This window comes from Pseudophryne corroboree, chromosome 3, assembly GCF_028390025.1.
Source record: "Pseudophryne corroboree isolate aPseCor3 chromosome 3, aPseCor3.hap2, whole genome shotgun sequence".
Classification (NCBI taxonomy): domain Eukaryota; kingdom Metazoa; phylum Chordata; class Amphibia; order Anura; family Myobatrachidae; genus Pseudophryne; species Pseudophryne corroboree.
This window is the reverse complement of record NC_086446.1, coordinates 374,289,564-374,317,390: the sequence shown is the minus strand read 5'-3', so window position 1 is coordinate 374,317,390 and position 27,827 is coordinate 374,289,564. Positions and strand designations below refer to the sequence as shown.

At 48.3% G+C, this 27,827-nt stretch overlaps 1 protein-coding gene across 4 annotated transcripts in view; it reads left to right on the top strand.

Annotated features, from left to right (window-relative positions):
- ATXN7L3 (ataxin 7 like 3) overlaps positions 1-27,827 on the top strand; it is a 66,876-nt gene that overhangs the window by 16,923 nt on the left and 22,126 nt on the right. For all 4 annotated transcript variants that reach the window (XM_063959918.1, XM_063959919.1, XM_063959921.1 and 1 more), the window contains exons 8-9: positions 22,780-22,811; positions 24,535-24,603. In XM_063959918.1, the coding sequence (XP_063815988.1) occupies positions 22,780-22,811; positions 24,535-24,603 (101 nt within the window). The remainder of the gene's footprint in view (positions 1-22,779; positions 22,812-24,534; positions 24,604-27,827) is intronic.

Below are 27,827 nucleotides of genomic sequence, written 5' to 3'. Positions count from 1 at the left end.
AGTGTATGCCACACCAGATTCTCTCCCTGATCATCGGATTCTGTATCATGTGCACAATACAGCCAATCTTCACAACTCATTGAGGGGCTGGGGGAGAGGGTCAAGAGCCTTCCTGGCTAGGTGCCATTAAAACTTTGTCTGATATGTCATCATAACTCACTGCTAATGCTCAAAAGACTCTGCTACTACAGCAGGCTGTTGCAGACCTAGCTGCCAGGGCAGATGTTACACAACCCCCCTCTCTAACTCAGGACCACAAAAGTGTGGTTTACCTGCTCTACTATGAAAGGGGTGTGGTCTTTTGAGAGAGCAAAAGACAAGAGCAACTCTGTCTTTTCCAGGGCACGCTTATGAAAATATGAATATATTAATATTTAACTTTTATTAGGCTATACTTAAAAAAGGGAGGGAGAAGGCAGACGTTAATGTATATTTAATGAATGCACAAATGCTGCAATTTTTAGATGAGTAAAAATGGGTAAGTAGGCGAAAATGTGTATTCCCTTAATTATCAAAGAAATTTGTTTCCCTATAATGGAAAATATTAGTGGGAATAAACTAGCTCAATTAGGCTCCGCTATATCGTGTCAGAGGGTCACAATTTGATGTAAGAGGGAATTGGATATCTGGGTCTGTGCATCAACCAAGGTTGACAAAATTCGATTGGTGAGAGAATCTAATACCTATGGTACATAGTATTTCCTGGTGGTCTCCCATCCAGGTATTGACCAGGCACTGCAGTGCATAGCTTCCAAGATCAGACGAGGTTGGGCATACCCAGTGCGGTTTGACCGTAGGTAAGTGAATCTCCAACACATGCAATCAATCCAAGTACACAGACACTTATAAGATTTGTATATTGAGGAAAGTAAGTTAGTAGATGCCTGAATTTAATTCAGTATGATGGCAAGTATATTGAATAAAGGATATTACTAGATGACATGTGTCTTGGTGTACAATTTTCAACGTGTGTACACTGGATTTATGAAAAAGCAAGAGCCAGGTCTATGTTGCTTTACATAACATAGACCTGGCTCTTGCTAGATTTCGATCAAGGACCAGAGGTGCCTCTGATGCTGCTAGAGGCACCAGAGGTAAGACAAGAAGAAGACCTACAAACACCGGTTCTCAGGAACAGAACACCAGTTCTGCTTCCACTAAGTCCTCAGCATGATGGTGCCCACCCACCCGAGGGGATCTCGAGGGAGCTCGACTGCGTCACTTCAGCCGCGTCTGGGAGGTTTCCTGCCAGGATACCTGGGTCAAGGACCTAATTTCTCAGGGCTACAAGCTGGAGTTCGACGGTGCTCCTCCCCAACGATTTTTTAAATCAAGCTTACCAGCTTTGGAGGATACCCAAGTTACGTTGCAACAGGCCATCCGAAAATTGGTCCAGTCCCACGTCATATTCCAGTACCAATACAACAACGAGGAAAGGGTTATTACTCCAACCTGTTTGTGGTACCAAAGCCGGACAATTCTGTGAGGCCCATTTCTCTTACGTCCTAGAGGATGCTGGGGACTCCGTAAGGACCATGGGGTATAGACGGGCTCCGCAGGAGACATGGGCACCTAAAAGAACTTTCTAGTATGGTGTGCACTGGCTCCTCCCTCTATGCCCCTCCTCCAGACCTCAGTTAGATCTTGTGCCCAGAGGAGATAGGGTGCATTACAGGGAGCTCTCCTGAGTTTTCTGTGAAAAGAATTTTGTTAGGTTTTTTATTTTCAGGGAGCTCTGCTGGCAACAGACTCCCTGCATCGTGGGACTGAGGGGAGAGAGGCAGACCCACTTCTTAAGAGTTTAAGGGCTCTGCTTCTGAGGCTACTGGACACAATTGGCTCCAGAGGGAGTCGGAACACAGGTCTCACCCTGGGGTTCGTCCCGGAGCCGCGCCGCCATCCTCCTCACAGATGCCGGAAAAAAGAAGCCGGGTGAGTATTAGAAAAGAAAGAAGACGTCAGGCGGCAGAAGACTTCAGATCTTCCTGAGGTAAAAGCGCAGCAGTAAGCTGCGTGCCATTGCTCCCACATTTACACACACACACATGGCACTGATGGGTGCAGGGCGCAGGGGGGGGGGCGCCCTGGGCAGCAATAAACCTCGTTTTGGCACAAAAGGATGTTATTAGGCTGCTGAGGCAGTAAATAAACGATTCCCCGCCATTATTTTCAGATACAGAACGGGACCGAAGCTGCCGCTGGAGGGGGCGGAGCTTGATCCCTCAGCACTAATCAGCGCCATTTTCTCCACAGAAGCTGCAGAGAACGCTGGCTCCCCGGACTCTCCCCTGCTGAAGAGCTCAGAGGGCTGAAAAAAAGAGGGGGGCACATAATTGGCGCAGTGAGTCGGGGAAATTAATAAATATATCTATCTCTATATATCTCTATCCTCCCCCACCTGTGGCTCAGGTGTATGCAGCAAAGGAACTGAGGCGGCACTCCAAGGACTTGGTAAAACTTGTATTCAAATCATTGTGGAAACAAAGCAAACGTGTTCATAACGGAAGAAAACATGGCAGGTTGCTTACGAGTGATAAAAGAACTAATATCACTTATGCTTTCACTGCACATGGGCATTCTTACCTGAGGAAAAGGCTGTTAGGCCTTGAAACGTCATAGGCAACCTGCCATGTTTTCTTCTGTTATGAACACGTTTGCTTTGTTTCCACAATGATTTGAATACAAGTTTCTCTGACGTCCTAGTGGATGCTGGGACTCCGTCAGGACCATGGGGAATTAGCGGCTCCGCAGGAGACAGGGCACAAAAATAAAAGCTTTAGGACTAGGTGGTGTGCACTGGCTCCTCCCCCTATGACCCTCCTCCAAGCCTCAGTTAGGTTTTTGTGCCCGTCCGAGCAGGGTGCAATCTAGGTGGCTCTCCTAAAGAGCTGCTTAGAAAAAGTTATTAGGTTTTTTATTTTCAGTGAGTCCTGCTGGCAACAGGCTCACTGCAACGAGGGACTTAGGGGAGAAGAAGTGAACTCACCTGCGTGCAGGATGGACTGGCTTCTTAGGCTACTGGACACCATTAGCTCCAGAGGGATCGAACACAGGCCCAGCCATGGAGTCCGGTCCCGGAGCCGCGCCGCCGACCCCCTTGCAGATGCCGAAAAGTGAAGAGGTCCAGAAACCGGCGGCAGAAGACTTTTCAGTCTTCATGAGGTAGCGCACAGCACTGCAGCTGTGCGCCATTGTTGTCAGCACACTTCACACCAGCGGTCACTGAGGGTGCAGGGCGCTGGGGGGGGGGGGGCGCCCTGGGCAGCAATGATAATACCTTGTTCTGGCTAAAAATACATCACATATAGCCCCTGGGGCTGTATGGATGTATTTAACCCCTGCCAGGTCTCACAAACACCGGGAGAAGAGCCCGCCGAAATAGGGGGCGGGGCCTATCTCCTCAGCACACAGCGCCATTTTCCTGCACAGCTCCGCTGCGAGGAAGGCTCCCAGGACTCTCCCCTGCACTGCACTACAGAAACAGGGTAAAAAAAACAGAGAGGGGGGGGCACTTTTTTGGCGATATTGATATATTAAGCTGCTATAAAGGAAACAACACTTCTGTAGGGTTGTTTCTATATATTTATAGCGCTTGGGTGTGTGCTGGCAAACTCTCCCTCTGTCTCCCCAAAGGGCTAGTGGGGTCCTGTCTTCGATAAGAGCATTCCCTGTGTGTCTGCTGTGTGTCGGTACGTGTGTGTCGACATGTATGAGGACGATGTTGGTGTGGAGGCGGAGCAATTGCCGGTAATGGTGATGTCACCCCCTAGGGAGTCGACACCGGAATGGATGGCTTTGTTTATGGAATTACGTGATAAAAATCAGTTGACGACATGAGACGGCCGGCAAACCAGTTAGTACCTGTCCAGGCGTCTCAGACACCGTCAGGGGCTGTAAAACGCCCTTTACCTCAGTCGGTCGACACAGACCCAGACACGGACACCGAATCTAGTGTCGACGGTGAAGAAACAAACGTATTTTCCAGTAGGGCCACACGTTTTATGATCACGGCAGTGAAGGAGGCTTTGCATATCTCTGATACTGCAAGTACCACAAAAAGGGGTATTATGTGGGGTCTGAAAAAACTACCTGTAGTTTTTCCTGAATCAGAGGAATTGAATGAAGTGTGTGATGAAGCATGGGTTAACCCCGATAGAAAACTGCTAATTTCAAAGAAGTTATTGGCATTATATCCTTTCCCGCCAGAGGTTAGGGCGCGCTGGGAAACACCCCCTAGGGTGGATAAGGCACTGACACGCTTATCAAAACAAGTGGCGTTACCGTCTCCTGAAACGGCCGCCCTCAAGGATCCAGCTGATAGGAGGCTGGAAACTACCCTGAAAAGTATATACACTCATACTGGTGTTATACTGCGACCAGCCATCGCCTCAGCATGGATGTGCAGTGCTGGGGTGGTTTGGTCGGATTCCCTGACTGAAAATATTGATACCCTGGATAGGGACAGTATTTTATTGACTATAGAGCAATTAAAGGATGCTTTTCTTTATATGCGAGATGCTCAGAGGGATATTTGCACTCTGGCATCGAGAGTAAGTGCGATGTCCATATCTGCCAGAAGAAGTTTATGGACGCGACAGTGGTCAGGTGATGCGGATTCCAAACGGCATATGGAAGTATTGCCGTATAAAGGGGAGGAATTATTTGGGGTCGGTCTATCGGATTTGGTGGCCACGGCAACAGCCGGGAAATCCACCTTTTTACCTCAGGTCCCCTCCCAACAGAAAAAGACACCGTCTTTTCAGCCGCAGTCCTTTCGTTCCTATAAGAACAAGCGGGCAAAAGGACAGTCATATCTGCCCCGAGGCAAAGGAAAGGGTAAGAGAGTGCACCAAGCAGCTCCCTCCCAGGAGCAGAAGCCCTCCCCGGCTTCTGCAAAGCCCTCAGCATGACGTTGGGGCTTTACAAGCGGACTCAGGGGCGGTGGGGGGTCGACTCAAGAATTTCAGCGCACAGTGGGCTCACTCACAGGTGGACCCCTGGATCCTGCAGGTAGTATCTCAGGGTTACAGGTTGGAATTCGAGAAGTCTCCCCCTCGCCGGTTCCTAAAGTCTGCTCTGCCAACGTCTCCCTCAGACAGGGCGACGGTATTGGAAGCCATTCACAAGCTGTATTCTCAGCAGGTGATAGTCAAGGTACCCCTCCTACAACAGGGAAAGGGGTATTATTCCACACTATTTGTGGTACCGAAGCCGGACGGCTCGGTAAGACCTATTCTAAATCTGAAATCTTTGAACCTGTACATACAAAAATTCAAGTTCAAGATGGAGTCACTCAGAGCAGTGATAGCGAATCTGGAAGAAGGGGACTTTATGGTGTCCCTGGACATCAAGGATGCTTACCTGCATGTCCCAATTTGCCCTTCACATCAAGGGTACCTCAGGTTCGTGGTGCAAAACTGTCATTATCAGTTTCAGACGCTGCCGTTTGGATTGTCCACGGCACCTTGGGTCTTTACCAAGGTAATGGCCGAAATGATGTTTCTTCTGCGAAGAAAAGGCGTATTAATTATCCCTTACTTGGACGATCTCCTGATAAGGGCAAGGTCCAGAGAACAGCTGGAGGACGTAGTAGCACTAACCCAAGTAGTGCTGCAACAGCACGGGTGGATTCTGAATTTCCCAAAATCTCAATTGACCCCGACGACACGTCTGCTGTTCCTGGGAATGATTCTGGACACGGTTCAGAAAAAGGTGTTTCTTCCGGAGGAGAAAGCCAGGGAGTTATCCGAACTTGTCAGGAACCTCCTAAAACCAGGAAAAGTGTCTGTGCATCAATGCACAAGAGTCCTGGGAAAAATGGTGGCTTCTTACAAAGCGATTCCATTCGGCAGATTCCACGCACGAACTTTTCAGTGGGATCTGCTGGACAAATGGTCCGGATCGCATCTGCAGATGCATCAGCGGATAACTTTGTCTCCACGGACAAGGGTGTCTCTTCTGTGGTGGTTGCAGAGTGCTCATCTGTTAGAGGGCCGCAGATTCGGCATACAGGACTGGGTCCTGGTGACCACGGATGCCAGTCTGAGAGGCTGGGGAGCGGTCACACAGGGAAGAAACTTCCAGGGAGTGTGGTCAAGCCTGGAGATGTCTCTTCACATAAATATACTGGAGCTAAGAGCGATTTACAATGCTCTAAGCCTGGCAAAACCCCTGCTTCAGGGTCAGCCGGTGTTGATCCAGTCGGACAACATCACGGCAGTCGCCCACGTAAACAGACAGGGCGGCACAAGAAGCAGGAGGGCAATGGCAGAAGCTGCAAGGATTCTTCGCTGGGCGGAAGATCATGTGATAGCACTGTCAGCAGTGTTCATTCCGGGAGTGGACAACTGGGAAGCGGACTTCCTCAGCAGACACGATCTACACCCGGGAGAGTGGGGACTTCATCCAGAAGTCTTCCACATGATTGTGAACCGTTGGGAAAAACCAAAGGTGGATATGATGGCGTCCCGCCTCAACAAAAAACTGGACAGGTATTGCGCCAGGTCAAGAGACCCTCAGGCAATAGCTGTGGACGCTCTGGTAACACCGTGGGTGTTCCAGTCAGTGTATGTGTTTCCTCCTCTGCCTCTCATACCAAAAGTACTGAGAATTATACAGCAAAGGGGAGTAAGAACGATACTCGTGGCTCCGGATTGGCCAAGAAGAACTTGGTACCCGGAACTTCAGGAGATGCTCACGGAAGATCCGTGGCCTCTACCTCTAAGACGGGACCTGCTTCAGCAGGGACCGTGTCTATTCCAAGACTTACCGCGGCTGCGTTTGACGGCATGGCGGTTGAACGCCGAATTCTAAGGGAAAAAGGCATTCCGGAAGAGGTCATCCCTACCCTGGTAAAAGCCAGGAAGGAGGTGACTGCACAACATTATCACCGCATTTGGAGAAAATATGTTGCGTGGTGTGAGGCCAGGAAGGCCCCGACGGAGGAATTTCAACTGGGTCGATTCCTACATTTCCTGCAAACAGGATTGTCTATGGGCCTCAAATTAGGGTCCATTAAGGTTCAAATTTCGGCCCTGTCGATTTTCTTCCAGAAAGAATTGGCTTCAGTTCCTGAAGTCCAGACTTTTGTAAAAGGAGTACTACATATACAGCCCCCGGTTGTGCCCCCAGTGGCTCCGTGGGATCTTAATGTAGTTTTGGATTTTCTCAAATCCCATTGGTTTGAGCCACTCAAATCGGTGGATTTGAAATATCTTACATGGAAAGTAACCATGCTACTGGCCCTGGCTTCAGCCAGGAGAGTGTCAGAATTGGCGGCTTTATCGTATAAAAGCCCATATCTGATTTTCAATTCGGACAGGGCAGAACTGCGGACGCGTCCTCAGTTTCTGCCTAAGGTGGTTTCAGCGTTTCACCTGAACCAGCCTATTGTGGTGCCTGCGGCTACTAGCGATTTGGAGGATTCCAAGTTGCTGGACGTTGTCAGGGCATTGAAAATATATATTTCAAGGACGGCTGGAGTCAGAAAATCTGACTCGCTGTTTATACTGTATGCACCCAACAAGCTGGGTGCTCCTGCTTCTAAGCAGACGATTGCTCGTTGGATTTGTAGCACAATTCAACTTGCACATTCTGTGGCAGGCCTGCCACAGCCTAAATCTATCAAGGCCCATTCCACAAGGAAGGTGGGCTCATCTTGGGCGGCTGCCCGAGGGGTCTCGGCATTACAACTCTGCCGAGCAGCTACGTGGTCGGGGGAGAACACGTTTGTAAAATTCTACAAATTTGATACCCTGGCTAAAGAGGACCTGGAGTTCTCTCATTCGGTGCTGCAGAGTCATCCGCACTCTCCCGCCCGTTTGGGAGCTTTGGTATAATCCCCATGGTCCTGACCAGTCCCAGCATCCACTAGGACGTCAGAGAAAATAAGATTTTACTTACCGATAAATCTATTTCTCGTAGTCCGTAGTGGATGCTGGGCGCCCATCCCAAGTGCGGATTGTCTGCAATACTTGTACATAGTTATTGTTACAAAAAAATCGGGTTGTTATTGTTGTGAGCCGTCTGTTCAGAGGCTCCTACGTTTGTCATACTGTTAACTGGGTTCAGATCACAGGTTGTACGGTGTGATTGGTGTGGCTGGTATGAGTCTTACCCGGGATTCAAAATCCTTCCTTATTGTGTACGCTCGTCCGGGCACAGTATCCTAACTGAGGCTTGGAGGAGGGTCATGGGGGGAGGAGCCAGTGCACACCACCTAGTCCTAAAGCTTTTATTTTTGTGCCCTGTCTCCTGCGGAGCCGCTAATTCCCCATGGTCCTGACGGAGTCCCAGCATCCACTACGGACTACGAGAAATAGATTTATCGGTAAGTAAAATCTTATTTTTACTAAGTCCTTGGAGTGCCGCCTCCGTTCCTTTGCTGCATACACCTGAGCCACAGTTGGGGAAGGATATGTTATTGTATCATCAGGAGGGCACCAGGCATTAATTATTCTTTAACATTGAGTGCCGGATGAGTTTACCTGTGGGTATGTATGTATGTATGTATGTATGTATGTATGTATTTATTTCTCTAACGTCCTAAGTGGATGCTGGGGACTCCGTAAGGACCATGGGGAATAGCGGCTCCGCAGGAGACTGGGCACATCTAAAGAAAGCTTTAGGACTAACTGGTGTGCACTGGCTCCTCCCCCTATGACCCTCCTCCAAGCCTCAGTTAGATTTCTGTGCCCGACGAGAAGGGTGCACACTAGGGGCTCTCCTGAGCTTCTTAGTGAAAGTTTTAGTTTAGGTTTGTTATTTTCAGTGAGACCTGCTGGCAACAGGCTCACTGCATCGAGGGACTAAGGGGAGAAGAAGCGAACTCACCTGCATGCAGAGTGGATTGGGCTTCTTAGGCTACTGGACATTAGCTCCAGAGGGACGATCACAGGCCCAGCCATGGATAGGTCCCAGAGCCGCGCCGCCGGCCCCCTTACAGAGCCAGAAGACAGAAGAGGTCCGGAAAATCGGCGGCAGAAGACGTCCTGTCTTCAACAAGGTAGCGCACAGCACTGCAGCTGTGCGCCATTGCTCTCAGCACACTTCACACTCCGGTCACTGAGGGTGCAGGGCGCTGGGGGGGGGGCGCCCTGAGACGCAATAAAAACACCTTGGATGGCAAAAAATGCATCACATATAGCTACTGGGCTATATGGATGCATTTAACCCCTGCCGGAATATACAGAAAAACGGGAGATAGGCTCCGCCCCCTTTTCGGCGGCCTTATCTCCTCAGCACACTGGCGCCATTTTCCCTCACAGCTCAGTTGGAGGGAAGCTCCCTGGCTCTTCCCTGCAGTCACTACACTACAGAAAGGGTTAAAATAAGAGAGGGGGGCACTAATTAGGCGCAGTATTAAAACATACAGAAGCTATAAGGGGAAAAACACTTATATAAGGTTATCCCTGTATATATATATCGCGCTCTGGTGTGTGCTGGCATACTCTCCCTCTGTCTCCCCAAAGGGCTAGTGGGGTCCTGTCCTCTATCAGAGCATTCCCTGTGTGTGTGCTGTGTGTCGGTACGTTTGTATCGACATGTATGAGGAGAAAAATGATGTGGAGACGGAGCAGTGTGTCTGTAACAGTGATGTCACCACCTAGGGGGTCGACACCTGAGTGGATGTACTGTTGAAAATTACGTGACAGTGTCAGCTCTGTATAAAAAAAACAGTGGTTGACATGAGACAGCCGGCTACTCAGCTTGTGCCTGTCCAGACGTCTCATAGGCCGTCAGGGGCTCTAAGGGAAATCCACGTTTGTACCCCAGGTCGCCTCTCAAAATAAGACGCCGTATTATCAGGCGCAGTCCTTTGTTGGCAAGCGGACAAAAGGTTCCTCTTTTCTGCTCGTGACAGAGGGAGAGGAAAAAGGCTGAAGAGATTACCCAGTTCCCAGGAACAGAAATCCTTTCCCGCCTCTGCAAAAGCCCTCAGTATGACGCTAGGGCCTTACAAACTCAGGCACGGTGGGGGCCCGTTCTCAATGAATTTCAGTGCGCAGTGGGCTCACTCGCAAGTAGACCCCTGGATCCTTCAGGTAATATCTCAAGGGTACATATTGAAATTCGAGACGTCTCCCCCTCGCCGTTTCCAAAAGTCTGCTTTACCGACGTCTCCCTCTGACAGGGAGGCAGTTTTGGAAGCCATTCACAAGCTGTATTCCCAGCAGGTGATAATCAAGGTACCCCTCCTGCAACAGGGAACGGGGTATTATTCCACACTATTGTGGTACCGAAGCCAGACGGCTCGGTGAGACCGATTCTAAATCTAAAATCTTTGAACACTTACATACAGAGGTTCAAATTCAAGATTGAGTCACTCAGAGCAGTGATTGCGAACCTGGAAGAAGGGGACTACATGATGTCTCGGGACATCAAGGATCCTTACCTTCATGTCAAAATTTACCCTTCTCACCAAGGGTACCTCAGGTTATGGTACAGAACTGTCACTATCAGTTCAGACGCTGCCGTAGGGATGGTCCACGGCACCCCGGGTCTTTACCAAGGTAATGGCCGAAATGATATCCCTTCGAAGGAAGGGAATTTTAGTTATCCCTTACTTGGACGATTCCCTGATAAGGGTAAGATCCAGGGAACAGTTGGAAGTCGGTGTAGCACTATCTCAGGTAGTGTTGCGGCAGCACGATTGGATTCTCAATATTCCAAAATCGCAGCTGGTTCCGACGACTTGTCTTCTGTTTCCTAGGGATGTTCCTGGACACAGTCCAGAAAAAAAAAAAGGTGTTTCTCCCGGAAGAGAAAGCCAGGGAGTTATCCGAGCTAGTCAGGAACTTCCTAAAACCGAACCAAGTCTCAGTGCATCAATGCACAAGGGTTCTGGGTAAAAATGGTGGCTTCCTACGAAGCAATCCCATTCGTTAGATTCCACGCAAGAACTTTCCAGTGGAACCTACTGGACAAATGGTCCGGGTCGCATTTTCAGATGCATCAGGGAATAACCCTGTCACCAAGGACAAGGGTATCCATCCTGTGGTGGTTGCAGAGTGCTCATCTTCTAGAGGGCCGCAGTTTCGGCATTCAGGACTGGGTCCTGGTGACCACGGATGCCAGCCTGCGAGGCTGGGGAGCAGTCACACAGGGAAGGAATATCCAGGGCTTAGGGTCAAGCCTGGATACATCACTTCACATAAATATCCTGAAGCTAAGGGCCATTTACAATGCTCTAAGCTTAGCAAGACCTCTGCTTCAAGGTCAGCCGGTGTTGATCCAGTCGGACAACATCATGGCAGTCACCCACGTTAACAGACAGGGTGGCACACGAAGCAGGAGGGCAATGGCAGAAGCTGCAAGGATTCTTCGCTGGGCGGAAAATCATGTGATAGCACTGTCAACAGTATTCATTCCGGGAGTGAACAACTGGGAAGCAGACTTCCTCAGCACGACCTCCACCCGGGAGAGTGGGGACTTCACCCAGAAGTCGTCCACATGATTAAAAAACTCGACAGGTATTGCGCCAGGTCAAGAGACCCTAAGGCAATAGTTGTAGACGCTCTGGTAACACCGTGGGTGTACCAGTCAGTGTATGTGTTCCCTCCTCTGCCTCTCATACCCAAGGTACTGAGATTGATAAGATGGAGAGGAGAAAGCACTATATTCGTGGCTCCGGATTGGCCAAGAAGGACTTGGTAACCGGAACTTCAAGAGATGCTCATGGAGGATCCGTGGCCTCTACCTCTAAGAAGGGACCTGCTCCAGCAAGGACCCTGTCTGTTCCAAGACTTACCGCGGCTGCGTTTGACGGCATGCCGGTTGAACACCGGATCCTGAAGAAAAAAAGGCATTCCGGATGAAGTCATCCATATCCTGATCTAAAGCCAGGAAGGATGTAACCGCAAAAACATTATCACCGCAATTGGCGAAAATATGTTGCGTAGTGCGAGGCCAGTAAGGCCCGACGGAGGAAATTCAACTGGGTCGATTCCTACATTTCCTGAAAACAGGAGTGTCTATGGGCCTGAAATTGGGGTCCATTAAGGTTCAGATTTCGGCCCTGTCAATTTTCTTCCAAAAAAGAACTAGCTTCAGTCCCTGAAGTTTAGACGTTTGTAAAAGGGGTACTGCATATACAGCCTCCTTTTGTGCCTCCAGTGGCAATTTGGGATCTCAATGTAGTTTGGGTTCCAAAAGTCACATTGGTTTGAACCACTTAAATCTGTGAAGTTAAAATATCTCGCATGGAAAGTGGTCATGCTGTTGGCCCTGGCCTGGGCCAGGCGCGTGTCAAAATTGGCGGCCTTATCCTGTAAAAGCCCTTATCTGATTTTCCATTCGGACAGGGCGGAATTGAGGAATCGTCCTCAGTTTCTCCCTAAGGTGGTTCCAGCGTTTTCACCTGAACCAACCTATTGTGGTGCCTGCGGCTACTAGGGACTTGGAGGAATCCAAGTTGCTGGATGTTGTCAGGGTCCTGAAAATATGTTTCCAGGACGGCTGGAGTCAGGAAATCTGACTCGCTGTTTATCCTGTATGCACCCAACAAGCTGGGTGCTCCTGCTTCTAAGCAGACTATTGCTCGTTGGATTTGTAGTACAATTCAGCTTGCACATTCTGTGGCAGGCCTGCCACAGCTAAAATCTGTAAAAGCCCGTTCCACAAGGAAAGTGGGCTCATCTTGGGCGGCTGCCCGAGGGGTCTCGGCTTTACTACTTTACCGAGCAGCTACTTGGTCAGGGGCAAACACGTTTGCTAAATTCTACAAATTTGATACCCTGGCTGAGGAGGACCTGGAGTTCTCTCATTCGGTGCTGCAGAGTCATCCGCACTCTCCCGCCCGTTTGGGAGCTTTGGTATAATCCCCATGGTCCTTACGGAGTCCCCAGCATCCACTTAGGACGTTAGAGAAAATAAGAATTTACTTACCGATAATTCTATTTCTCAAAGTCCGTAGTGGATGCTGGGTGCCCATCCCAAGTGCGGATTGTCTGCAATACTTGTACATAGTTATTGTTACAAAATCGGGTTATTATTGTTGGGAGCCATCTTTTCAGAGGCTTCTCTGTTATCATACTGTTAACTGGGTTCAGATCACAAGTTATACGGTGTGATTGGTGTGGCTGGTATGAGTCTTACCCGGGATTCAAAATCCTTCCTTATTGTGTACGCTCGTCCGGGCACAGTATCCTAACTGAGGCTTGGAGGAGGGTCATAGGGGGAGGAGCCAGTGCACACCAGTTAGTCCTAAAGCTTTCTTTAGATGTGCCCAGTCTCCTGCGGAGCCGCTATTCCCCATGGTCCTTACGGAGTCCACAGCATCCACTACGGACTATGAGAAATAGAATTATCGGTAAGTAAATTCTTATATATATATATATATATATATATATAGCGTGCGCTGTCTGGGTTTTCCTGGGTCAGTTTGGCGCTGGTGTGTGCTGGCATACTGTCTCTCCAAAGGGCCTTCTTTAGGGAATTGTCCCCTTATAGTTATATCCCAGTGTGTGTGTGTGTCGGCATGTCTGCAGCGGAAGGCTTATCCAAAGAGGAGGTGGAACAGATGAGTGGTGTCAGTGGCATATGTTAAATGTAAGTGTAGCTTCACTACCTAAAAGGCTGGACAAAAGCAGAGTCCAGGATGTCGACAGGTGTTCAATCTACGGATGGCACCGACTCACAGGACCCAGGTCTCGGAAACGTCCATTCTCACAAATAGGGGACACTGATACCGACACGGACTCTGATTCCAGTGTCGACTATGATGAAGCAAGATTGCACCCCAGGGTGACAAAAAGTATTCCGTGCATGATTATTGCAATAGAAGATGTTTTACATATCACTGATGAGCCCTCGTTGTCCGACACGAGGATAAACATGTTTAAGGGAAGGAAACAGGTTATGAATTTTCCTCCTTCCCATGAACTAAATGAGTTATGTGAAAAAGCTTGGGAAACTCCAGATAAGAAGCTGCAGATTCCCAAAAGGGTTCTTATGGCATACCCTTTCCCTACACAGGACAGGGTACGTTGGGAATCCTCTCACAGTGGACAAAGCCTCAACACGCCTTTCCAAGAGTCGCTACCGTCCCCTGACACAGCGGCCCTCAAGGACCCTGCGGACCGCAGGCAGGAGACTACATTAAAGTCTATTTACACACATACTGGTACTTTGCTTAGACCAGCAATTGCGTCGGCATGGGTATGTAGTGCAGTAGCAGCGTGGACAGATACCCTGTCAGCTGACCTTGATATCCTTGATGGGGATACAATTATGTTAACATTAGCTCATATTAAGGATGCAGTCTTGTATATGAGGGACACTCAAAGAGACATTGGATTACTGGGTTCGAGAGCCAATGCTATGGCTATTTCGGCAAGAAGAGCCTTATGGATCCGCCAATGGACGGGGGATGCAGAATCAAAAAGGCATATGGAGGTTTTACCTTACAAAGGTGATGTATTGTTTGGGGAAGGCCTCGCGGACCTGGTCTCCACAGCTACCGCGGGTAAGTCTACCTTTTTACCTTTTGTTCCCCAACAGCAAAAGAAACCTCCACTATCAGATGCAGTCCTTTCGCTCGCATAGATCCAGAAGAGGTCGGGGCTCCTCTTTCCTCGCCAGAGGTAAGGGTAGAGGCAAGAGGACACCTGCTGCGGCTAGTTCCCAAGAGCAGAAGTCCTCCCCGGCTTCCGCTAAGTCCACCGCATGACGCTGGGGCTCCCCTGCGGGAGTCCGCACAGGTGAGAGCACGCCTTAGACTATTCAGCCAAGTCTGGGTTCAGTCAGACGTGGACCCTTGGGTGATAAAAATAGTCTCCCAGGGTTACAAGATGGAATTCGAAGAGGTGCCCCACGTCGATTTTTCAAGTCGGCCTTACCAGCTTCTACCCCAGAACGGGAAGTAGTGCTGGCTGCAATTCAAACGCTGTGTCAACAGCGAGTGATTATCAGGGTTCCCCTGAGCCAACAGGGAAAAGGGTATTACTCAACCCTATTTGTGGTCCCGAAGCCGGATGGTTCGGTCAGGCCCATTTTAAATCTAAAATCCCTAGACCTGTACTTGAAAAGATTCAAATTCAAGATGGAATCGCTCCGAGCGGTGATAGCCTGCCTGGAAGGGGGGGATTTTATGGTGTCACTGGACATAAAGGATGCTTACCTTCATGTCCCCATATATCCCTATCATCAGGAGTACCTGAGATTCGCGGTACAGGATGGTCATTATCAATTTCAGAAAATGATGATCCTGCGCAAGCAAGGAGTCACGATTATCCCATACTTGGACGATCTCCTGATAAAAGCGAGGTCAAGACCACTACTGGAGAACGTGTCACTCTCTCAGAGAGTGCTTCGGCAACAGAGTTGGATTCTCAATCTGCCAAAGTCACAGTTGGTTCCGACAACTCGACTGACGTTCCTAGGCATGATACTGGACATGGAACAAGAAGTTTTCCTCACGTGGGAAAAAGTCCAGGACCTCCAGAACATGGCCCGAGACCTGCTAAAGCCGAAAAGAGTGTCAGTTCATCAATGCACTCGGGTTCTGGGGAAAATGGTGGCAACTTACGAGGCCATTCCCTTCGGCAGGTTCCATGCAAGGACGTTTCAATGGGATCTTCTGTACAAATAGTCCGGGTCCCATCTACAATTATCAAAAAATAACACTGTTCCCCAGGGCCAGGGTGTCTCTTCTATGGTGGCTGCAAAGTGCTCACCTTCTAGAGGGTCGCAGTTTCGGCATTCAGGACTGGATCCTGGTAACCACGGACGCGAGCCTCCGAGGATGGGGAGCAGTAACCCTAGGAAGAAATTTTCAGGGACTGTGGTCAGACCAGGAGTCCTGTCTACACATCAACGTGTTGGAACTAAGGGCCATATACAACGGCCTTCGACAAGCGGAGGGCCTTCTTCGCTACCTACCGGTTCTGATTGAATCGGACAATGTCACAGCAGTGGCTCGTGAACCGCCAAGGCGGGACAAAAAGCAGAGTCGCAATGGCGGAAGCCACCAAAATTCTTCGCTGGGCGGAAAATCACGTAAGCGCTCTGTCAGCAGTCTTCATTCTGGAGCAGACTTCCTCAGCAGAAACTATCTCCATCCAGGAGAATGAAGACTTCATCAAGAAGTCTTTGCAGAGATAACTAGTCTCGGGAGTTCCTCAAATAGACATGATGGCGTCACGCCTCAACGAGAAGCTGTGAAGGTATTCTGCCAGGTCCCGGGACCCTCAGGCAATAGCCGTAGTCGCTCTGGTAACACCATGGGTATTCCAGTTGGTCTATGTTTCCTCCTCTTCCTCATCACAAAAGTGTTGAGGATCATAAGACGAAAAAGAGTACAGACAATTCTCATTGTTCCAGACTGGCCTTGAAGGGCCTGGTACTCAGATCTTCAGGAGATGCTCACAGAAGATCCTGGGCCTCTTCCTCTGAGAGAGGACCTGTTACAGCAGGGGCCCTGTCTGTTCTAAGACTTGCCGCGGTTACGTTTGACGGCAGGGCGGTTGAACGCCGGATCCTAGCTGAGAAGGGTATTCCGGAGGAGATCATACCTACTCTAATAAAGGCTAGGAAGGAGGTGACTGTAAAACATTATCACCGTATCTGGTGGAAATATGCATCTTGGTGTGAAACCAAGAATGCTCCTACGGAAGATTTACATCTGGGTCGTTTTTTCTCCACTTCCTACAGACAGGAGTGGATATGGGCCTAAAGTTAGGATCTGTTAAAGTACAGATTTCGGCCCTGTCGATATTCTTTCAGAAGGAATTGGCTTCTCTTCCAGAAGTCCAGATTTTTGTAAAGGGAGTGCTACACATCCTGCCTCCTTTTGTGCCCCCAGGGACACCATGGGAGCTGAACGTGGTGTTACAGTTCCTTAAATCACACTGGTTTGAACCCCTTCAAACGGTGGAGTTGAAGTTCTCACCTGGAAGGTGGTCATGTTAGCCTTGGCATCTGCAAGACGTGTGTCAGAATTGGCGGCCTTGTCTCACAAGAGCCCTTACTTGATTTTTCATGTGGATAGAGCAGAAGTGAGGACTCGTCCTCAATTTTTACCTAAGGTGGTGTCTTCATTTCATATGAAACAACCTATAGTGGTGCCTGTGGCTACGAGTGACTTGGAGGATTCCAGGTCCCTGGATGTAGTCAGGGCCTTAAAGATTATGTAGCCAGGACGGCTAGAATTCGGAAAACAGAAGCATTGTTGGTCCTGTATGCTGCCAACAAGATTGGCACGCCTGCTTCGAAGCAGACTATTGTGCGCTGGATCTGTAACACGATTCAGCAGGCTTATGTTACGGCTGGATTGCCGTTACCGCATTCAGTAAAGGCCCATTCCACTAGGAAGGTGGGCTCTTCTTGGGCGGCTGCCCGGGAATTCTCGGCATTACAGCTTTGCCGAGCAGCGACTTGGTCGGGTTCAAACACTTTTGCTAAATTCTACATGTTTGATACCCTGGCTGATGAGGACCTAGCATTTGCTCAGTCGGTGCTTCAGAGTCATCCGCACTCTCCCGCCCGATTGGGAGCTTTGGTATAAACCCCATGGTCCTTACGGAGTCCCCAGCATCCTCTAGGACGTAAGAGAAAATAAGATTTTAAACCTACCGGTAAATCTTTTTCTCCTAGTCCGTAGAGGATGCTGGGCGCCCGTCCCAGTGCGGAAAATCTGCAAGACTTGTATATAGTTATTGCTTACATAAGGGTTATGTTACAGTTAGAATCGGTCTTGGACCGATACTGTAGTTTGTTCATACTGTTAACTGGTTATGTGTATTCCAGGTTATATGGTATGATTGGTGTGGGCTGGTATGAATCTTGCCCTTAGATTAACAAAATCCTTTCCTCGTATTGTCCATCTCCTCTGTGCACAGTTCTCTAACTGAGGTCTGGAGGAGGGGCATAGAGGGAGGAGCCAATGCACACCATACTAAGTTTTTAGGTGCCCATGTCTCCTGTGGAGCCCGTCTATACCCCATGGTCCTTACGGAGTCCCCAGCATCCTCTACGGACTAGGAGAAAAAGATTTACCGGTAGGTTTAAAATCTTATTTTTGAATCTAAAGTCCTTGAACCCTTACCTAAAGGTTTTCAAATGGAATTCTTGCGAGCAGTGATTGCGGGCATGGAAGAACAGGAATTCATGGTCTCCCTGTATATCAAGGACGCTTATCTCCATATTCCGATTTTAGCCACCTCATCAGGCTTATCTGAGGTTTGCTCTGCTGGACGATCACTACCAGTTCCAGGCACTACCCTTCGGCCTGTTGACAGCTCCGAGGGTGTTCACAAAGGTAATGGCAGAGATGATGCTACGGGTCCGGGGGTCAATCTCGTCCCTTACCTTGATGATCTCCTGACAAAAGCGAGATCCAGGGAGCTTTTATTGCTCCATATTGACCGCACTATCCAACTTCTGTCACACCATGGGTGGATTCTCAATTTACCGAAGTCCCACCTGGAACCAACTCAGCGGCTCCTGTTCCTGGGGGGTATGTTACTGGATACTGTGACCCAGAAGGTGTTCCTCCCAGAGGACAAGGCGAGAACACTTCAGGAGATGGTCCGCATGGTTCTCTGACCTGCTCGAATATCCATCCATCTTTGCATAAGATTGTTGGGGGAAAATGGTTGCCTCATACGAGGTGATCCAATTTGGGAGGTTCCATGCCAGAACATTTCAATTGGATCTCCTGAGCAAGTGGTCCGGATCATATCTTCAGATGCACCATATGTTACGGTTGTCACCTCATGCCAGAATTTCCCTCCTGTGGTGGCTGCAGTTTTCCAATCTCCTGGAAGGCCGGAGTTTCGGGATTCAGGATTGGATCGTCCTCATGACAGATGCGAGTCTGAGAGGATGGGGAGCTGTCACCTAAGGTGCTCTGTTCCAGGGCAGGTGGTCAGTCCACAAAGCCCTCCTTCCGATCAACATTTTGGAACTTCGGGTGATCTACAATGCTCTGCTCTGCTTCAGGCCTCTCCTCTACTCCGGGATCATGCGATCCAGGTACAGTCGGACAACGCCACAGCAGTGGCGTACATCAATCAACGATGGACAGAAAGCAGGCCCTGCATGCAAGAGGTGTCAAAGATACTCCTCTTGGCGGAAAGAAATGCAAGAGCACTGCCCACAATCTTCATTCCGGGAGTGGACAACTGGGAAGCAGACTTCCTGAGTCGTCACAATCTCCACCCGGGAGATTGGGGGCTTCACCATCAGGTGTTTCAGCAGATCATTGACCGGTGGTGTTGCCCAGAAATAGACATGATGACTTCTTGACTCAACAAGAAGCTTCATTGGTATTGCTCACGAACCAGGGACCCTCAGACGAGGGCAGTAGATGCCCTGACATCGCTGTGGCCTTACCGGCTGGTCCACCTGTTTCCACTGATCCCAATGCTCCCACGAGTGCTCAAGCGAATCGGGAATCAGAGTCCAGGCAGTTCTGATTGCCCTGGATTGGCTTCGGAGGGCTTGGTACGCGTATCTTTCGGACATGTCCGTCGAAGACCCTTGGCCTCTACCACTAAGAAGAGATCTTCTTCAACAAGGACCGTTCATCTACATGGACTTACCGCAACTTCATTTGACGGCATGGAGGTTGAGCAGAACATCCTAGCTCACAAGGGCCTTTCCCGAAAGGTCATTGCTACCATGGTGCAGGCAAGGAAGCCTCTGACCTCAACACTATCATCATATCTGTAGAAGATGTCTCTTGGTGCGAGGAACGCACGTATCCGCCTGTGGAGTTCTACTTGGGACCTCCATTTTCTGCAGGCTGGTGTGGATAAGGGCTTATGTCTGGGTTCCATTAAGGTCCAGATTTCAGCTCTTTCCATCTTCCAGAAGAAATTAGCAGTGTTGCCAGAAGTTCAGACCTTCTTGCAAGGGGTACTTCACATATAACCTCCTTTGTGTGCCGCCCACGGCACCCTGGGATTTGAAAGTAGTGTTGGAATTTCTACTGTCCTCCTGGTTTGAACCTCTGACTGTAGAAGGCAAGTACCTCACGTGGAATACGGTGATGTTACTGGCCCTGGCTTCTGCTAGGCGTGTCTCAGAATTGGGTGCCTTTTTATTGTGTGGAAATCCCTACTTGATCTTTTACGAGGACAGCGGAGCTCAGGTCTAGGCAGCAGTTCCTGTCGAAGGCCGTCTCTGCGTTCCACTTGAATCAACCTATTGTGGTTCCGTCAGGTTCTGGTACTTCTCCTCCAGAGGCATTGGATGCGGTGCAAGCCTTGAAGATCTATGTCAAAAGAATGACTTTGATCAGAAAGACTGATTCTTTGTCCATGCTCTATGATGCACAGAAGGGTTGCTCATTGGCTAAGGCCTACTATCCAACAGGCCTATGTGTCGGCGGCCTTACCTGTTTCACAGCCTCTGAAGGCCCACTTTACGAGATCGGTGGGGTCTTCTTGGGCGGCTGCCCGCGGGGTTTCGGCCTTGCAACTATGCTGAGCCGCTACCTGGTCGGGGAAGAACACCTTTTGTGGAGTTCTACAGGTTTGATACCCTGGCCAAAGAGGATACCCAGTTTGGGCAGGCGGTGTTGGAGCAGTCTCCGCCCGTTCTGGAAGCTTTGGGATGTCCCCATCGTATGAAGCCTCCCCAATATCCCTTATGGATGCTAGAGAAAATGATTTTAATTACCTACTGGTAAATCCTTTTCTTGTAGTCCACAAGGGATATTGGGCGCCCGCCTCTGTGCGTTGACTTTTCTGCAGGTTATCTTTCTATGGTTACCTGTTCAGCTGTTGCTGTTTGGTTACCAGCCGTTGCTGGTTGTTTTACGTTTGTGGTGTGCTGGTGTATAAATCTTACCACTCATTGGGGGTCATTCAGAGTTGTTCGCTCATTGACGATTTTCGCTATATTGCGATTAGTCGCTTACTGCGCATGCGCAAGGTTCGCAGAGCGCATGCGCTTAGTTATTTTACACAAAAGTTAGGTATTTTACTCACGGCATAACAAGGTTTTTTCATTGTTCTGGTGATCGTACTGTGATTGACAGGAAGTGGGTGTTTCTGGGCGGAAACTTGCCGTTTTCTGGGCATGTGCGAAAAAACGCTGGCGTTTCTGGGAAAAACGCGGGAGTGTCTGAAGAAACGGGGGAGTGTCTGGGTGAACGCTGGTTGTGTTTGTGACGTCAAACCAGGAACGAAACTGACTGAACTGATCGCAATGGCTGAGTAAGTCTCGAGCTACTCAAACTGCTAAGAAATTTCTATTCGCAATTCTGCTAATCTTTCGTTCGCAATTCTGCTATGCTAAGATACACTCCCAGAGGGCGGCGGCTTAGCGTGTGCAATGCTGCTAAAAGCAGCTAGCGAGCGAACAACTCGGAATGAGGGCCATTATGTTCCTTCTTTCAAGTATGTCCTTTCTCCTTCGGGCACTGTTTTCTAAACTGCCTGTGGGGAGGCACCAGCACACCCAGTGAAGAAATTTAAATTGCACCGGCTCCTTTGGACCCAATCTATACCCCATCATACTAAGTCTCCCTAATATCCCTTAAGGACTACGAGAAAAGGATTTACTGGTAGGTAATTAATATCCTCTTTGTTCTATTGCCATAAATTGCCTTTAGTGAATATGACCACCTCATGATAATTACTGGTTTAAGTGGGTAGCACCATCCATTTGACACAACCACACAGCCCAATATGTACTTGGGTTTCACTAGGGAAACCAGGTGTCACTTAAGGCTAGTTTATACTCAGAGAAGCGCCCGGTTAAATCTCTCTATACAAACTTTGAAGCAAAACTTGCCTAACAGTTTCTTTGTCAATGTTTACCACTTCTGCCATTATTTGGCAGTCAATATGAACAAATTTTCACACGTTTTGTTTTTGATATGCAAGGCCTTCTGGGAAGTCCATCTTCACGACTATCACTAATTCTTTTGTGCCACTGTTACACAAGTGAACGTGACAGTCTGCTCCGTAAGCCTTGTTCAAGTTGACTAAAAATACGATGCTCTACTTTTGAACAAAACATTTTTACGACACACAGGAAAAAACACAACTTCTTTGAACACTGTAAAGGGGGGTACACACGGAGCGATAATCTAAGCAATCTTGACTAGATTGCTTAGATTTTCAGCAAGATCGCTCCGTGTGTAGCCCTAACAGCGATAGCGATGCGCAGCCCCGCGCATCGTTATCGCTGGTGCTAGATTGGCCTGCATGCAGGCCAATCTAGCGGGTCGCTCACTTCACCCGCCTGGTGGAGTGAGCGCCCCCCCCCCCCTGTCTCCCCCCGCACGCTCGGCACAGATCGCGCTGTGCTGAGCGCCGGGAGAGATGTGTGCTGAGCGGTTCGCTCAGCACACATCTCTCCAGCATCGGGCCGTGAGTACTGGCCTTAACACACTATCTGTAAGAGAGGGGTAACACTTGTAAAACCATTTTGGGATAGTCTATTGTTCCCTCTCTCTCCCCACCCCCCACCACACTCGCTTTTATCTCAAGCAGTATGGTTTATTTTTCACACGTACAGTCTCTTTATTTAATAGCCACACCTGAAGTATAGAAAGGGGGGACCCTCTATTATAAAGTGTTTCTCTTCCACAAAACCCTTGTGTGCTGCCAGAGTGTGGTATAATACTGTCATGAGAATGGCTATGTTGACATTCATCATGCTGATATGAATAGAATATTGACAGTATCTCCATGGTGGTCTAGTGGCGACTTACCTGGTGCGCCAGTGAAGGCAGGGTTACTTGTCGTGCATAACCTACTACATATTATGACGTGACTTATTTCTTTCATCAAACTATTTACTTTTTGTATTTTTTTTTTTTTTAAGGAGATCTGTCTGTTAACACGGACCCATTTAAGGTACAGTTCTTGCCTGCATTTCTTACTTTACAGCTCCTAGAAACAAAAGGCAGGGTTGGCTATTGCTAATATAAGTGACTAATAGTGAGATCCACTTGTCTTGTGTCTCAGTGGAATGCTACATTCATCCTAAATGTTGCTTCAGCTCATAAATTACCACCTCCAATATTCACTTTAAATATTTATTGTGCTCAGGCTGCCTCTTACATGGTACTATGGTTTTTCCTTTGAGTTCATAATTCTAAAAAATATTGTGCATAAAATGTAGCTGAACAAAATGGTTAGCATTGTTCTGCTTTAAATAATAAAGCTGCTCTTTAGCCTACAGTAAGGGAAACGTATATACAAGAGATGAGAACCTTGTTCATGCAATGTAATGCCTCAGTGATAAACTATTCTTATGAATAACAAAATAACTGCATTGGATATCTAGTAAAGCTACTATCTAGTAGAGCCACACTTATACATCTTATATAGGAACATCAAGAGATTAAAGATGTTACCATCCTGTATAATAAAAGGCTAATGCTGCTCCTCACCTCTATGGGGGGAATTTAAGTGTTTTGCGCGCTGGTGGCCACTAGATAGCACCTGACATAGCATTTAAAGTGTTGCTCCGACTGGGTGTGCACAGCTGTCAGCGCTGACATTACTGTTACAATGTTCCATCATTTTGACAGGCTGGTAACTAGTAATAAATATAGTTATGTTAAAGTCATATTGCAATAATGTACATTTAGCTGTGAAGTAGATTTGGCTAAAATCCTTATTTAGTGAGGGCCACTCACTGAACATGTGCATTCTACTCCCTAATTAGTGGAGTCTTCAAAATGAGTATTCTGCATTTTCCTAGGAATTAACAATATGAGCTTAAATGCCTAAATTTGTATTACTCCACATACAATGCTTAAACTTTTTTTTTCTTTTAATACTCTTATTGTTATGTGACTTAGTAGTAGTTATTTTAAACAGAAAAAACCCCTGAAATGTTAAATCTCCCAGAATCTTGAGGGAAAAAAACGATTCTGTCCTGCCCGCCTTAACATAACAGCAAGAGATCACTGTCTCCCACATGTTCAGCATGTCTCCTGCTGCTGAAAGCATGCCCACAATCTGATTGGCCAAGTGTTGTTATCCCCGCCCATATCAAGGCTGAGCACGTGCAGAAGATAACACTGCATATAAAAAGATCACCTGACGTTTAAGGTAGCTTAGAAAGTTGCCCCTGTTGAAAGCAGAATAATTGCGCAACAATTGGTCTCAGCTGGGAGGGGTAAAATATTTTCTTACTTTGTTTGAGCTTCTGTCCTTTTTATAAACTTTGAATATTTTTTTTCCAGTGAAACTAAATTTTTAGGCATATTTTCAAGTTACTGCTTTTAAAATTTTGATGTGCTTCTGTAGGATGTATTCTCTTAATTCAATTTGTTTTGTGACCAGCTCTAAGAAAGCACTTTTATGGCGTTAATCCAATTAGTTGTAAAGGGTGCGACTTGCCACTGCATTAAAACGCCGGCAACTTCACCGCATCTTGCAGCCCACTCCTAGTCCAAATTCACCAGTTTTTACTTGTACCCCAATGCAGCTGCCAGCAGTTTTCTGTAAGTTCGGGCTGCTGCGCTAATTCGCTACCGTGATAACATTGCAGCTAACTGACCCCTAGAAGCAAAGTCCATTTCTAAAGTTTGTAATAAAATTATCACTTGTCCTCTCGGTTTTACAGTACAGTAGCAGTACAGGAATTAGTTATGAAAATCTTGGTCCAGAAGAATTACATACCCTTCTAACCACGGTAAGGACACTGACTGCTCTACTCCACCTGCCAGTGTTGGTGAATCTGCATTAATGCATATTTTATTAATACTCTGGGATATATTTATCAGAGAACAAAGCTGAATCATAGGGTTCAATTAAAAAAAAACCAAGTGTTCTCCCAGCTTTGAAGTGCTGTCTACTAGATATATTAAAAGTTTCTCAATGTTTTCATCATCATGTTCCTATTCATTCTGCTATTGAATGTTTCTTGGCAAGGAATGACAGGAAATATTAGTTTTCTGCATCTGTTGTGCATTATATCATGAAAAAAAAATCTATAAAACATCGTGCTAAAAATAAAATGTGTGTATGTGTATATATAAATATATGTGTGTGTATATATATTTCTCTGATGTCCTAAGTGGATGCTGGGACTCCGTAAGGACCATGGGGAATAGCGGCTCCGCAGGAGACTGGGCACAACTAAAGAAAGCTTTAGGACTACCTGGTGTGCACTGGCTCCTCCCTCTATGACCCTCCTCCAGACCTCAGTTAGAATCTTGTGCCTGGCTGAGCTGGATGCACACTAGGGGCTCTCCTGAGCTCCTAGAAAGAAAGTATATTTTAGGTTTTTTATTTTACAGTGAGATCTGCTGGCAACAGACTCACTGCAGCGAGGGACTAAGGGGAGAAGAAGCGAACCTACCTAACTGGTGGTAGTTTGGGCTTCTTAGGCTACTGGACACCATTAGCTCCAGAGGGATCGACCGCAGGACCCGACCTTGGTGTTCGTTCCCGGAGCCACGCCGCCGGCCCCCTTACAGAGCCAGAAGCAAGAAGTGTTCCGGAAAATCAGCGGCAGAAGACTTCTGTCTTCAACAAGGTAGCGCACAGCACTGCAGCTGTGCGCCATTGCTCCTCATGCACACCTCACACTCCGGTCACTGATGGGTGCAGGGCGCTGGGGGGGGGGCGCCCTGAGGGCAATATAAGACACCTTGGCTGGCAAATCTACACCATATATAGTCAGGAAGGCTATATAGGTGTAAGAATACCCCTGCCAGAATTCCAGAAAAAGCGGGAAAAGTCAGCCGGAAAAGGGGCGGGGCCATCTCCCTCAGCACACTGGCGCCATTTTTTCTTCACAGTGCAGCTGGAAGATAGCTCCCCAGGCTCTCCCCTGTAGTTTTCAGGCTCAAAGGGTTAAAAAGAGAGGGGGGCACTAAATTTAGGCGCAATATGTGTATACAAGCAGCTATTGGGGGGGGGAAATCACTCAGTTATAGTGTTAATCCCTGCATTATATAGCGCTCTGGTGTGTGCTGGCATACTCTCTCTCTCTCTGTCTCCCCAAAGGACTTTGTGGGGTCCTGTCCTCAGTCAGAGCATTCCCTGTGTGTGTGCGGTGTGTCGGTACGGCTGTGTCGACATGTTGGATGAGGAAGGTTACGTGGAGGCGGAGCAGAGGCCGATAAATGGGATGTCGCCCCCTGTGGGGCCGACACCAGAGTGGATGGATAGGTGGAAGGTATTAACCGACAATGTCAACTCCTTACATAAAAGGCTGGATGACGTAACAGCTGTGGTACAGCCGGCTTCTCAGCCCGCACTTGCCCAGGCGTCTCAAAGGCCATCAGGGGCTCAAAAAACGCCCGTTACCTCAGATGGCAGACACAGATGTCGGCACGGAGTCTGACTCCAGTGTCGACGAGGTTGAGACCTATACACAATCCACTAGGAACATCCGTTGCATGATCTCGGCAATGAAAAATGTGTTACACATTTCTGACATGAACCCAAGTACCACATAAAAGGGATTTATGTTTGGGGAGAAAAAGCAGCCAGTGTTTTGTTCCCCCATCAGATGAGTGAATGAAGTGTGTAAAGAGCGTGGGTTCCCCCGATAAGAAAATGGTAATTTCTAAAAAGTTACTGCTGGCGTACCCTTTCCCGCCAGAGGATAGGTCACGTTGGGAGATATCCCCTAGGGTGGATAAGGCGCTCACACGTTTGTCAAAAAAGGTGGCACTGCCGTCTTGGGATACGGCCACTTTGAAGGAGCCTGCTGATAAAAAGCAGGAGACTATCCTGAAGTCTGTATATACACACTCAGGTACTATACTGAGACCTGCATTTGCCTCGGCATAAATAGTGCTGCTGCAGCGTGGTCTGATACCCTGTCAAATAATATTAATACCCTAGACAGGGATAATATTTTGCTAACATAGAGCATATTAAAGACGTCGTCTTTATATATGAAGGATGCACAGAGGGATATTTGCCGGCTGGCATCCAGAATTAATGCAATGTCCATTCTGCCAGGAGGGTATTAGAGACCCGGCAGTGGACAGGTGATGCTGCCTTTAAAAGGCACATGGAGATTCTGCCTTATAAGGGTGAGGAATTGTTTGGGGATGGTCTCTGGGACCTCGTATCCACAGCAACAGCTGGGAGAAAAAATGTTACCTCAGGTTTCCTCACAGCCTAAGAAAGCACCGTATTTTCAGATAGTCCTTTCGGCTTCAGAAAAGCAAGCGGGTCAAAGGCGCTTCCTTTCTGCACAGAGACAAGGGAAGAAGGAAAAAGCTGCACCAGACAGCCAGTTCCCAGGATCAAAAATCTTCCCCCGCTTCCTCTGAGTCCACCGCATGACGCTGGGGCTCCACAGGTGGAGACAGGTGCGGTGGGGGCGCGTCTCGGGAACTTCAGGGACCAGTGGGCTTGCCCACAGGTGGATCCCTAGGTTCTGCAAGTAGTATCACAGGGATACAGGCTGGAGTTCGAGGCGACTCCCCCTCGCCGTTACCTCACATCAGCCTTGCCTGCTGCCCTCGGAGAAAGGGAGGTAGTACTGGCGGCAATTCACAAGCTGTACTTCCAGCAGGTGAAATCAAGGTACCCCTCCTTCAACAAGGCCGGGGTTACTATTCCAAAATGTTGTGGTACCAAAACCAGACTGTTCGGTGAGACCCATTCTAAAACTGAAATCCTTGAACACTTATATACGAAGGTTCAAGTTCAAAATGGAATCGCTCAGGGCAATTATTGCAAGCCTGGAGAATTTCATGGTATCACTGGACATCAAGGATGCTTACCTACATGTCCCTATTTACCCTCTTCACCAGGAGTACCTCAAAATTGTGGTACAGGATGGTCATTACCAATTCCAGACGGTGCCGTAGGTCTGTCCCCGGCACCGAGGGTATTTACCAAGGTAATGGCCGAAATAATTATCCCGTGCTTGGACGATCTCCTTATAAA